Source organism: Anguilla anguilla, chromosome 4, assembly GCF_013347855.1.
Source record: "Anguilla anguilla isolate fAngAng1 chromosome 4, fAngAng1.pri, whole genome shotgun sequence".
Lineage (NCBI taxonomy): Eukaryota > Metazoa > Chordata > Actinopteri > Anguilliformes > Anguillidae > Anguilla > Anguilla anguilla.
Genome location: NC_049204.1, coordinates 63,481,321 through 63,495,349, shown reverse-complemented (window position 1 = coordinate 63,495,349; position 14,029 = coordinate 63,481,321). Strand labels below are relative to the sequence as shown.

Sequence of the window (14,029 nt, the reverse complement as noted above, 5' to 3'; positions counted from 1 at the left end):
GTCTGTTCTCCTTTTACATAACCAGTGTTACAACACACATACTCACACATGCGCGCATACACACACACGCACACACACACACATTTTATAAGGTATTGGTGATGTACTTTAGTTTAGTTTAGCAACACCGAATTGTCTTCATGTAATCCTAGGGTTTTGACCAAAATATTACTTCATAACTGAAACATTTAACAGTAGATCCATTGTGCAGGAGTTGTAATGTAGATGATAAAGAAACACTTACAATATCATCCAGTGGAGCAAAATGTATGGTTATCAGATAGTGACTGATTTATTTCCTTTGAAAACTTTGGAAAATTTTCCCTAATATTAGCATGGTGAACATCTCTCACATTCATGTTAGCTGGTCACAAGCCATCCACATCCTCAGCAACCACAGGAGGACGGGCCCCTTGAGCCTGGACCCTTCTAAGGGTTCTTCCTATAGGCTACCTAGGTAGCTGTTCCTGCCACTCTTGACCTATAGGCTTGTGTTTGTAAGGATTTAAAGAATGGGGAACAATGTGAAATACTGTGACAAATGTCTAGTAATTTATCCTAAATACAAAAGTTTTGATTTGAACATTAGAAGTGTACCTTTGAGATTAAAAAAATAAAAAAATAAATAATGGGAAACGTTTCAGACAGGGCTTTGCATTTGCTGACAGATACCACCACATCTCTCTCTCGACCCCAAGGGAACAACAAATTGACCAGGACAGCAGAAGCACCTTCAACTGTCCAGAAAACCAGTTGTCCGGAACACGGAAGCCAGCAGTGTTCCAGGTGAGTTTTGTGCTCTCCCCTTAGCTTTTCCTCTTTCAGTGAGTGAGGCCAGTCTATGTCCATCCCCTCTGATGTGTCTGTGAGCATCTTTCCCACTTCCTGTAAGCAGGCGGGTTGTTGACCACGAGACAGCAGCTGCACTGGAGCTCATTCAGTGCTTTTGCTGCCTGCAGATTAGAGTGTGCTGCAGGGAACACACTGATGTGCAACCAGAGGCTTGAAAATAAATTCCAATGTGCGACACTACTGAGGAGATAATACAGAAACATTATCTGTGGTGCGCTCACTGAATGACACTCAAACCAGTCTTTTCTGCGTAGTGCACCGACGAGCTTGGAACGGACTCTGGGGCCGCTACGCCACACCGGGGTTGCTTTGGTGTTCCTAATATGCTCCGCCGTCGCCTTTTGGAAGATTTGGCGATACCGCAGTAAGTCGTGTGATCCTTCTATTATTAATCCAATTTTCGTTATACTGGCACATGGAGGTTTACTGCTAGCATCACTCAGTACTTTGTTGAGGCACCTTTGGCAAATCTTGTATGAAACACCCTCAAGCCAAATATGAATTTTTTTTACCCTGAAGGATGTTTGTGTACTTGGGCACATGGGATAGGAAGGAACCATTGGCAATAACAATACAAAAAACAACGAGAATACAATGAAATGCATAACTGGTTTAATGTTTCTGGGTAGAGGGGAGATAACTGTTAATGTGAAAATCGAATGTTTGTTTATTGAACGATTATTCTGTGTTTGATGCAGTAGGAGCGCAGCACTCGAGAAAGAATAGAGGACGTGGGACGTTATGCAAATAACAAAGGAGACTGTACGACTATTGATGTGGGACGTAATGTTTTTTTTTTGATCAATCAAAGTTCTTGATTTCCCTGTCCATATAAATTGTGTACCGAAATTGTGCTTTCCCTTTTTTATTAGATGTAGATCCGCTCTGATGTCATCATCGCCAGAATCGTTCCAGCCTCAGCTTTAACGCCCCAATATCTGCACCTATCACCACGTTGCCACAGTTTTTATCCTATTTTAATTATATATGATGATGTTTATTAATAATGGTAATAGTACACATATGATTTAAAACTAACGCTCTTTGACTATGTGCACATCAACTGTGTGATTTTTGACTATGTACTGTAACAAGCTACACATATTTACAGAAGGTAAATGTTATCTGCATTATGATATATAATTCCCAATATGTTAACTACAATGAAGCCCGTTAAAAATTGGTTAAAAAAGCAAATAATAATAACGTATTTCTGAATCCCAACAAATGTCCCAATTGACCTGTACAAGAAGAGTTGATTTGTTTATATGCACAAGGGAATAGGCCTGGATGCTCTGCAACGTGAGGAACCTGAGGATTCCCATCAAATGCAAATGAAGCCATTTATCCCATTTCAAATGTTTGACTCTGCTTCCCTCTGCTGGATAAAAAAGGATACATTCATTTTCCCTACGTGATAATGTACTGATACCCTCTGCTGGACAAACTAAAAATGTTCATATCTTTGCTCGATGATTAAATTAATGTGGTATAGCTGACTGGCACAAAAAAAAGTATAATTCTAAGTTGTTCATGTCTTCATGTATGTGAGAACTCTGAATGTATTCAAAAGCCAACAAACTGAGGAGCTCAATATTTACGACATGCTCAGAGGTCCTGTGTTGTATCATATTCAATCAGTCAGCGAATTCTTGGCTGAAAGCTGACTTTTATCCCTGTTTTATATGTATTATAAAGTTAACAATATAATACATATAGCTGATAATAAATAAAACAACCAATAGTGAAAAGATAATTCATAAAGATGCAGGAAATGATAATGATAGATATCCTGCTTTGGTCACTGGGAGAGCACAGATTACAGAGCATGAGGGACCAAAGAGGTGGGGACTGAGAGGAACAGGAAGTGAGAATCATGTTAAAAAGAGCTGAACCCTCTAACGGACATACAGACTTACACACACACACAAACTGGTATCACACACATATGGCTCCCACTCAGCTACTCTTCCTCTCCATCATCTTCCTCTCTCTATGGTCAGGTAGGACTCATTTCTCGCTGTGTACTGAATACTGGAGCATTGTAGCATATTAATATTAATTATTGAGTTATACTGAAGTTTGGAGTTTACATGTGTTTAAATGACTATAATGAAATGAAAATGATTTTTTTGTGATTTAAAATATTATCTGAGTACAATTGCTTCTCTTTTTACTTGCCCTAGGCAAGTTTACTTTCTTACGAAATTAATTTTCGATGAATAAAAATCACAGTTTAAAAAAGAATTTATGAAGCTACAAGAAACTATGTTTGTCTGCAATTCATGGCCGTTTCTCTTTTTGTTTCTTTAAAAAACATTTTAATTGATGCTCCTTTCTTTCATATTGACAAAGCCATTGAAACCAATTCATGTAAAAGGCCTTTTCATGAATCTGAACTGATGAAAATGTAAAGTTTGTGCATTGTGTATTTGTGCAATGGAATCCATTATATTACATTACTTTTCTGGCACAGTGAACTGCAGTTGAGAGCATCATTGTTACTCTCAGGAAAACCAGAACGTAGTCTCGCTAAAAACCTCGCTTCCCATTCATAATCACTAAAAGCAATGTAAACCCAAAAAACAACAACCTGTATTTTAATAGATAATATATTTTTTTAACTGTCTAAAAACAATAAAATCATGATTCATGTCCCATATCAGTATGCGTGATATTCTAAGTAAAGCCAACCCTTCACATACTTTGCCTGATTACAATAGCTCTGAGTTTAAACTGAATGTGAAGTTGCTATGGTATTTTTCTGTAGGTGTGAATACTCTCACGGACATAGCTTCAACCCCACAGGAAAATGTGCTGTGTTCTTTACTGTGGTGAGCAGAGAGGTTTAGCCACAGGAAATAATGCTGTTCTGCAGACTCTAATGGTAAAATGATATACTGTGAGTGGAAGGAGAGCACACCTGTTTGTTAGCTCTTTTGCACACATTATTTTCTGGGGCTTCTCAACCTGTGAAGGTACTGCCATCCAATGAGTATGTTCTAAAATATGTTGCCCTTTTTTCATGGAAGCAAGAATTAGCTTCCATAGGCTACTATATATATATATATATATATATATATATATATATTTAAACCTGTAATTTAAATTTAGGCTTAATTTATGATGCCGTTCGGTGTATAGATGCTGCTGTTACTTATCTGTGTGTTCCGATGCAGTGTACCATGGTGCTCTCCATTTCATAAGTGCCAGGTCATTCACACACAGTTGCATCTTATACACGAGAGGGGGCTGGACCTCCTTAACTGCACCTAGGCCTCAACTCTGGTGCTCGATTTTCAAAAATCATACAGAAACTCCTGTCTTACCTTTGGTCCACTTGCATTTCTGTTATTTTCAGGCTCTTTCTTAGAATTTTAAGTGAATTTTAAATTCATTTTTAAAAATTAAGTTTGCATCTCCAGTCCCACCCAAATTTAGAATATCCATTTAACAAACCATGTACAAGAATGCGCAAATATGCCCGTTGCTGTTGTAATTTCCAGAATGATGGATGTTAGCTAACTACTTAGCTTGTACAGCTTTAGCCAGCATGCTAATAATGGGTAATAATGTCCGACGCAGATCCTAAGCGAATAAGCACTCAGTTGTGCATGCTTAGCTTTGTATCCAATAAAACGGTCAATACGTACAAATGACACCTGACCCAGAAACAGAGTGACGCTGTTGATGCATATCCACCGTTCAGGTAATGACACCACCTCGGGAGAGTGAAGACACTCGTCTCGGGTTGTTCTCTGAAACACACGGTCCCAGCCAGCTGCTTCTTTTCACACCTCAGCCACAAGCTGCGCACACACACCAGAGCAGGGGTGGAGGAGACCCATTTATACGCGTGCGCAGAGAGCCAGCCTCACGGTTGCTCAAGTAGCGAGCAGTGCTTCCCCTGCCAAACAAATCCCTCATATATATCCCCTTGCCCATATAACCAATTGTGAGGCGCCCCTGCAGGGCTGTTGGCCACTGTCAGTACTGGGGTGGATCGGATTCGAATTGTGTTTGTGGTGCCTTATGGCACGTTTGCCAAGTGAGCAGTCAGCAAAAGATGCTTTTTAAATTCCCCATCCCCAAACGCCCAATTTCACCAGAGTGATGTACATCTCCACTTCTGTATGCTGCTCTGGATAACAGTGTCTAAGTGATTGTAATTTAATGTAATACTGCAGTTACAAAGCTGCTTTTATTATACTTGGAGGTAATGGAACACATCCCTGAATAAACTGGATCTTGATCAAAAGTGGGATAACTGCAATGCAGGTCCTGAGTGTAAATGTTTTTAATTTTGCTGGTACCATTGTTCCACGTTTTTCTTGTACCGCGTTACTCTTATGTCTTTCTTTTGTGTCTGTAAAGGTATTGAGTGTGTGACTGCTTTTCTGTCTTATAAAAGTTATTTCAATGTTATGAGACTACGTATACATAAAGGAAAAATAAAAATGACAGAATATTACTGTCAAGGATGAGTAGGACACCATTACTCAAAAAGTTATTTGTATTCAGATTTTTTCATTTGTATGATGCATTATAATTTTAAAAAATCATTTTAAAACGTTTAAAAACGAGCTCCAGGGAATTAATTGAGTTGCAAGATCATCAAAACAATTTGATGTTGGTGTGTTAGACAAAATTTTTCTTAGATGCAGTGTGTCAGTTACACTTATTGGCATGGTGTGTTCAAATGAATAAGAGCATTAGTGATGTTTGCACTCAGTAAGGAGGGCACACCACTCACAGAGGGCTAAACACCACATTTCACCAAGACTGCTTTCTGTGAACCAGAAAAGTATGGGATGTACTTTATTCAGATGGGAGAAAGCAGAGAGTCACAGATAGAGAGGGGATCTCCAATCAGAAGGTGCCCTGGCAGGGGGTTGAACCTCCAGGGGGATTCACACATACCCTGAGAGTCAGCTGCTCTACAGACTGCACTTTACTCTGTTCTGACAATAAAATGAACCCAAACTGATGAAGTGTGTGTTTCTCTCTGCAGGTGCTGGTGCTGTGTCCACAGTGAATAAAGTAGCAGTGCAGAGAGGAAGATCTGTCACCATCCCATGTCACTATGATAGGAAATATGTAAATAATGTGAAATACTGGTGTTGGGGGTCAATGTGGTCATCATGTTATACTCTAGTGCGCACGGACTCTCCAAAAGCCAATGGTGAAACATCAGTCACCGATGACCCCACCCATCATGTCTTCGCTGTTACCATGACAAAGCTGAAGACAGAGGACTCTGGATACTACTGGTGTTATGTAGAGATTGATTGGGGTTACGATGAGGGCACATATCTGTACCTGGATGCCAGTGCAGGTAAGATGGCTGCAGCACACGCCGCACTCAGCGAGACCTGCTTCCCAACCTCTTAATAATCTTCACTTCTCACCATGTTTTCAAACATGTGACTATTTTTAAGTACAGAAGGACATTGCTACAGCTATATTTTTGTTTTTATTTCGTGGTGATCAGGCACTCCTGGACTCTGGGTTGGCCAGCAGGAGATGACTGGAATGGAAGGGGGCCATGCCAGTGTGCAGTGCCACTATAATGAACCGAGCAGCATGAAGAAGTGGTGCAGGGCTGAGGGCTCCTGTGTGGAAGTGAATTCTGCTAAATCTGGAAGATCAGAGATCAAAGACAACCGCTCTGAAAATGTCTTCATTGTGACTATGAGGGAGCTGAACAGGGAGGACACAGGCTGGTATTGGTGTGCTGCTGGAGAACTATAGATCCCTGTACACATCACTGTCTCTCAGAAAACTACAACTACCACAGTCGCCACATGTAAGGAACTCAAATTAAACAAACCTGTATGACAATGCATTTTATCATAGAATTTATTCACCCATTGCTGACAGCACTCTCTTGCAGTAATGTGCAGACTGTAGGGTGTCACTGGCTTGTAGAGAGCAAGTAAGGAGTTCTGTTTTCCTTTTACATTACTTCAGTGTTACAACACCCACACACACACACAACACACACACACCCATGTTTGTATTGCTATACTTGTGAGGACTTCCCATTGACTTACATTCATTCCGTAACCTCTAACCCTAACTCTAACCCCAACCACTACATGCCGAACCTTACTCCTAAGCTTAACCTAATTGTAACCCTAGCCCTAACCCTAAGTCCTAACCCTAAAACAGCCTCTTTAACTTGTGGGGACCAGTAAAAAGTCCCCACCTTGCGTAGTTTTCCTCATCTTTCTATTCTTGTGGGGAAATTTGGTTCTCACAAAGATAGTAAAACATGCCCACCCACACCCACACACACACCCGCACACACACACACACACACACACACCCTTGCTTAAGGTAGGCCATCGAGTTCAATGATGACTTCTTCTTCTGCATTTACCGGTGTGTCCTTTGGTGACTATAAAGTCTGATTTGTGACTTGCACTCTCTACCACATTCAAGACACACAAATGTTGGGTTTGGTGTTGGTGGGTTAAGTGTTGGCAGGCGTCCATGTCTTTTTGCATGCTTTTCATGGAGTGCATTTGTGATATTTGTCTCTAGTTTTTGTAGACCCTCACATTGTAGACATCACATTGTCGCCTCCAGATGGATCGCTCTGCAGCTAGGTTTTCCTGGTTAGCCGGGTTGATGTTACATTTCTTCATGGCTATTTTGACCTGATCCTTATTCTGCCCACCCGCCAAGCGCTTGCCATGGTGTAGCTGGCCATACAGAGTCCTCCTTGGAAGGCGTTGTTCTGGCATTATTGTGACATGTCCGAGCCAGCGAATTGATGCAGAGAAATGATGGTTTCTATATGTTTGCAATTGGTCCTTTCCAGTATATCAGTGTGGGGTGTGTGATCCTGCCATATAAACTCCAAGAATGCATTGTAGGCACTTGATGTGAAAGGCCTGGAGGAGCTTTATGTGCCGGCTATATGTTGTTCATGCTTCACAACCATACAGGAGGGTTGAGAGACATACTGCCTTACATGCATCTGTTTTTGTGTCTATATTCAGGTCATTGTTTTCAAATACCCTCTTTCTCAACCGACCAAAGGACAGTTGAGAAAGAGGGTATTTGACATACCCACACACACACACACACAGACAGACATTTTATAAAGTATTTGATGTATTTTAGTTGAGCGACACTGAATTGTCTTAATGTAATCCTAGCGTTTTGACCAAAATATTATTTCATAACTGAAACATTTAACAGTAGATCCATAGTGCAGGAGCTGTAGATGATAAAGAAACACTTGCAATATCATCCAGTAGAGTAAAATGTAAATTTATCAGATAGTGACTGATTTATTTCCTTTGAAAACTTGGGAAAACTTTCCCCCAATATTAGCATGGTGAACATCTCTCACATTCATGTTAGCTGGTCACAAGCCATCCACATCCTCAGCAGCCACAGGAGGACGGGCCCCTTGAGCCTGGCCCCTTCTAAGGGTTCTTCCTATAGGCTACCTAGGGAGCTTTTCCTGTCACTCTTGACCTATAGGCTTGCGTTTGTAAGGGTTTAAAGACTGGGGTACAATGTGAAATACTGTGACAAATGTCTAGTAATTTATCCTAAATACAAAAGTTTTGATTTGAACATTAGAAGTGTACCTTTGAGATTAAAAAAATAATAAATAAATAATGGGAAACGTTTCAGACTGGGCTTTGCATTTGCTGACAGATACCACCACATCTCTCTCTCGACCCCAAGAGAACAACAAATTGACCAGGACAGCAGAAGCACCTTCAACTGTCCAGAAAACCAGTTGTCCGGAACACGGAAGCCAGCACTGTTCCAGGTGAGTTTTGTGTTCTCCCCTTAGCGTTTCCTCTTTCAGTAAGTGAGGCCAGTCTATGTCCATCCCCTCTGATGTGTCTGTGAGCATCTTTCCCACTTCCTGTAAGCAGGCGGGTTGTTGACCATGAGACAGCAGCTGCACTGGAGCTCATTCAGTGCTTTTGCTGCCTGCAGGGAACACACTGATGTGCAACCAGAGGCTTGGAAATGAGTTCCAATGTGCGACACTACTGAGGAGATAATACAGAAACATTATCTGTGGTGCGCTCACTGAATGACACTCAAACCAGTCTCTTCTGCGTAGTGCACCGACGAGCTTGGAACGGACTCTGGGGCCACTACGCCACACCGGGGTTGCCTTGGTGTTCCTAATATGCTCCGCCGTCGCCTTTTGGAAGATTTGGCAATACCGCAGTAAGTCGTGTCATCCTTGTATTATTATTCCATTTTCAATTTATACCGCTAGTTCTGCTATAGGTCCGGTGAATAACGTAAATACGAAAATAACGTTATTTACCTTAAATAAACATTGGATCGTGTGGCCCCCCCCTTGTGGTCGTGTGGCCCCCCCTAGCGGTTGTGGCCCTAAACAACCGCATGGAGTGTTTACGCCATGGGCCGGCCCTGATTCTACCGTGTGTTTGATGCAGTAGGAGCTCGGCACTCGAGAAAGAATAGAGAAGACGTGGGACGTTACGCAAATAACACCGCAGAGCCCTGCAATCTACTGACCATGGATGTGGTACGCAATGTTTTTTTTTTTTGATCTATCGTAGTACTCGATTTCCCTCTCCATATGAATTGTGTACCGAAATTGTTTTTTCCCTTTTTTATTAGATGTAGATCCGCTCTGATGTCATCATCGCCAGAATCGTTCCAGCCTCAGCTTTAATGCCTCAATATCTGCACCTATCACCACGTTGCCACAGTTTTTATCCTATTTTAATTATATATGATGATGTTTATTAATAATGGTAATCGTGCACATATGACTTAAACCTTTTTTTTTGACTATGTACTGTAACAAGCTACACATATTTACAGAAGGTAAATGTTGTCTGCATTATGATATATAATTCCCAATGAGTTACTTACAATGAAGCCTGTTTAAAATTGGTTACAAAAGCAAACAATAATAAAGTATTCCTGAATCCCAACAAATGTCCCAATTGACCTGTACAAGAAGAGTTGATTTTTTTATATGCACAAGGGGAGTGGCCTGGATGCTCTGCAACGTGAGGAACCTGAGGATTCCCATCAAATGCAAATGCAGCCGTTTATCCCATTTCAAATGTTTGACTCTGCTGCCCTCTGTTGGATAACAAAGGATACATTCATTTTCCCTACGTAATAATGTACTGATGCCCTCTGCTGGACAAACTAAAAATGTTCATATCTTTGCTAGATGATTAAATTAATGTGGTATAGCTGACTGGCACAAAAAAAGTATAATTCTAAGTTGTTCATGTCTTCATGTATGTGAGAACTCTGGATTCTGCATTCAAAAGCCAACAAACTGGGGAGCTCAATATTTACAACATGCTCAGAGGTCCTGTGTTGTATCATATTCAATAGGTCAGAGATTTCTTGGCTGAAAGCTGACTTTTATCCTGTTTTATATGTATTATAAAGTTAGAAATATAATACATATACATGATAATAAACAAAACAACTAATAGTGAATAGATAATGCATAAAGATGCAGGAAATGATAATGATAGATATCCTGCTCTGGCCACTGAGAGATCACAGGCTGCAGAGCACGAGGGACCAAAGAGGTGGGGACTGAGAGGAACAGGAAGTGAGAATCATGTTAAAACGAGCTGAACCCTCTTACGGATATACACACACACACACACAAACAAGCATCATGCATATGGCTACCACTCAGCTACTCTTCCTCTCCATCATCTTCCTCCCTGCACTGCCAGGTAGGACTCGTTTCTCTCTGTGTACTGAATACTGGAGCATTGTAGCAGTGAGACTTTCTGCGCCATAAACTTGAATTCATGAATTATACTGAAGTCTGGAGTTTACATGAATAGAACATGACTATAATGTAATTAAAATATTTTTTACATTCTGGATACATTTGCAACTCCTTTTACTTGCCCTGGGCAAGTTTACTTTTTTAAAACATTAATTTACGATGAATAAAAATCACAGTTTAAAAAATAATTCATGAAGCCACAAGAAACTATGTTTGCACGTCTGCAATTGATGGTCTTTTCTTTTTTTGTTTCCTTAAAAAACTTTTTCATTGACTGTTACACTGCATACTCTTTTCTTTCTTATTTTCAAAGCCATTGATACCAATTCATACTAAAAATCCTTTTCATAAATCTCAACTGATGAAATTGTAATGTTTGTGCATTGTGTAGTTGTACAGGGGAATATATTATATTAGACAATATATTGCAATCATTTGGCAGACACTTTTACAGCACAGTGAACAGCAGTTGAGAGCATCATTGTTACTCTCAGGAAAACCAGAATGTAGTCTCGCTAAAATGGCCCATTCATAATCACTAAAAGCTATGTGAACCCAAAAAATAACAACCTGTATTTTAATAGTTTATATATTTTTGTAACTGTCTAAAAGCAACAAAAATATGATTAATTCCTCACATCAGTATGCGTGATATTCTAAGTAAAGTCAAGCCTTCACATACTTTGCATGATTCAAATAGCTCTGAGTTTAAACTGGATGTGAAGTTGCTATGGTATTGTTCAGTAAGGGTGAATACTCTCACAGAAATAGCTTCAACCCAACAGGAAAATATGCTATGTTCTTTATTGTGGTGGGCAGAGAGGTTTAGCCACAGGAAATAATGCTGTTCTGCTGCCTCTAATAATAAAATGATTAAACTGAGAACAGAAGGAGAATACATATGTTTGTGAGAACTTTTGCACACATTATTTTCTGAGGCTTCCCCTTAGAAATCATTGCATTTAAAAGTCTCAGCATGTAAAGACACTGACATCCAGAGAGTATGTTCTAAAATGTATGGGCCTTTTTTTCACGGAAGCAAGAATTAGTTTGCACAGGCTACTGTATTTTATTAACCTGTAATTTAAATTTAGGCTTAATTTATGATGCTGTTCTGTGTATACATGCTGCTGTTACTTATCTATGTGTTGTAGATGCAGTGTACCATGGTGCTCTCCATTTCATAACTGCCAGGTCACTCACACACAGTTGCATCTTATACACCAAAGAGGGCCTGACCTCCTTAGCTGCACCTAGGCCTCGTTTTGCCCGATTTTCGAAAATCATTCAAAAACTCCTATCTTACCATTGCTCGACTTGTAATATTGTGATTTACAGGCTCTTTCTTAGAATTTTAAATGAGTTGTAAATTAATTTTTAAAGTTGGCATCTCCTGCCCCACCAAAATTTAGAATGTCCAATTCACAAACTATGTACAAGCATGCTCATGTACGTCCCAAATGCTGGTGTAATTACCAGAACGGATGATGCTAACTTACTACTTAACTTGCACTGCCTTAGCCAGCGTGCTAATAATGAGTAATAATGTCCTACGTTAATAAGCACACAGTTATGCATGCTTAGTCTTGCATCCAGAGTTCAGTCAATATGTTCAAATGACACCAGTACCGAAATAAGACAGACGCCATCGATGCATATCCACCGTTCAGGTAATGACACCACCTCGGGAGAGTGAAGACACTCGTCTCGGGTTGTTCTCTGAAACACACGGTGCCAGCCAGCTGCTTCTTTTCACACCTCAACCACAAGCTGCGCACGCATTCCAGAGCAGGGGTGGAGGAGACCCATTTATACGCACGCGCAGAGAGCCAGCCACAGGCCCCTGGACAGACAATAGGGGTCGCTCAAGCAACAAACAGTGCTATCCCCGTCAGTTTAATCCCTCCCATATATCCCTTTGTACATATAACCGGCTGTGTGCCGCCCCTGCAGGGCTGTTGGCCACTGTCAGCACAAGAGCGGGTCGGATTTGAACCGAGACTGTGGTGCTTACGGCGCTTTTACTTGTGAGCCACCCAGCAGCCAGCAAAACATACTTTTAAATTCCCCATCTGCAAACACCCATTTCCCCCAGAGTGATGTACATCTCCACTTCTGTATGCTGCTCTGGATAAGACTGTCTAAGAGATTGTAATTGAATGTAATTCTACAGTTGAAAAGCTGCGTTTATTAGACTTGGTGGTAATGGAACACATCCTTGAAGAAATTGAATCTTGACACTTGTCTCTTTGAATGAATGCAAAAGCAGGGTAACTGCAACACAGGTCCTGAATGTAAATGCATTTAATCACACTGTTTGCTGGTACCATTGTTCCAAGTTTTTCTTGTACCACGTTACTCTTGTTTCTTCTGTTTCTCTAAAGGTATTGAGTGTGTGACTGCTGATCTGTCTTATAAAAGAGATTTCAATGTTATGAGGCTACGTATAAGTAAAGGAAAAATAAAAAATGTCAGAATATTACTATCAAGCATGTGTAGGAGACCATTACCAAATGTGCTTATGTTTTAGTTTTTCATTTGTGTAATGCATTATCATTTTTAAAAATCTACGATTTAACGGAATGTTCAAGAAACATTTGAATATTAATGAATGAATTGAATTACAAGATTATTGTAACAATTTGTTCTATATGTTGCTGTGTTAGTCCAAATTTTATTAAGACCCAATGTGTTGGTTACACTTATTGTCATGGTGTGTTTGAGTGAATAAGTGCGTTGGTGATGTTTGTACTCAGTAATAAGGGCACACCACTCACAGAGGGCTAAACACCACATTTCACCAAGACTGCTTTATGTGGACCAGATAAGGGTGGGATGTACTTTATTCAGACAGGGGAGAAAGCAGAGAGAGTAACAGATACAGAGGGGATCTCAAATCAGAAGTCAGTTGCCTTATAGACTGAGGTTTACTCCATTGTGATGGTAAAATGAACCCAAACTGATGAAGTGTGTGTTTCTCTCTGCAGGTGCTGACGCTGTGTCCACACTGAGTAAAGTAGCAGTGCAGAGAGGAAGATCTGTCACCATCCCATGCCACTATGATAAGAAATATGAAAAGCATGTGAAATACTGGTGTCGGGGGTTAGATTGGAATACGTGTCGTACTGTAGTACGCACTGACTTTCCAAAAGTCGAAGGTGAAACATCAATCACTGATGACCCCACCCATCATGTCTTCACTGTTACCATTTCAAATCTGAAAACAGAGGACTCTAGATATTACTGGTGTGGTGTAGAGATCAATGGGGGTGGAGATGAGGGCACGCTTCTGTACCTGTCAGTCACTGCAGGTGAGATTGGTTCAGCACGTAATACAGCCAGCGAGACCTGCTTCCCAACCTTCACTTTTCCTCATGATTTCCTCACGATACT

The 14,029-nt window shown here is 40.5% G+C and overlaps 2 protein-coding genes across 2 annotated transcripts in view; both read left to right on the top strand.

Annotated features, from left to right (window-relative positions):
• The window catches only part of LOC118225773, a 218,164-nt gene that overhangs the window by 61,880 nt on the left and 142,255 nt on the right, over positions 1-14,029 (top strand). Inside the window, exon 7 of the mRNA XM_035414675.1 lies at positions 1,107-1,216. Coding sequence (XP_035270566.1) covers positions 1,107-1,216 — 110 coding nt within the window. The remainder of the gene's footprint in view (positions 1-1,106; positions 1,217-14,029) is intronic.
• The window catches only part of LOC118225171 (CMRF35-like molecule 8), a 34,686-nt gene continuing 22,393 nt past the window's right edge, over positions 1,737-14,029 (top strand). Inside the window, exons 1-3 of the mRNA XM_035413251.1 lie at positions 1,737-2,855; positions 5,864-6,187; positions 6,344-6,490. Coding sequence (XP_035269142.1) covers positions 2,729-2,855; positions 5,864-6,187; positions 6,344-6,490 — 598 coding nt within the window. The 5' untranslated portion in view covers positions 1,737-2,728. The remainder of the gene's footprint in view (positions 2,856-5,863; positions 6,188-6,343; positions 6,491-14,029) is intronic.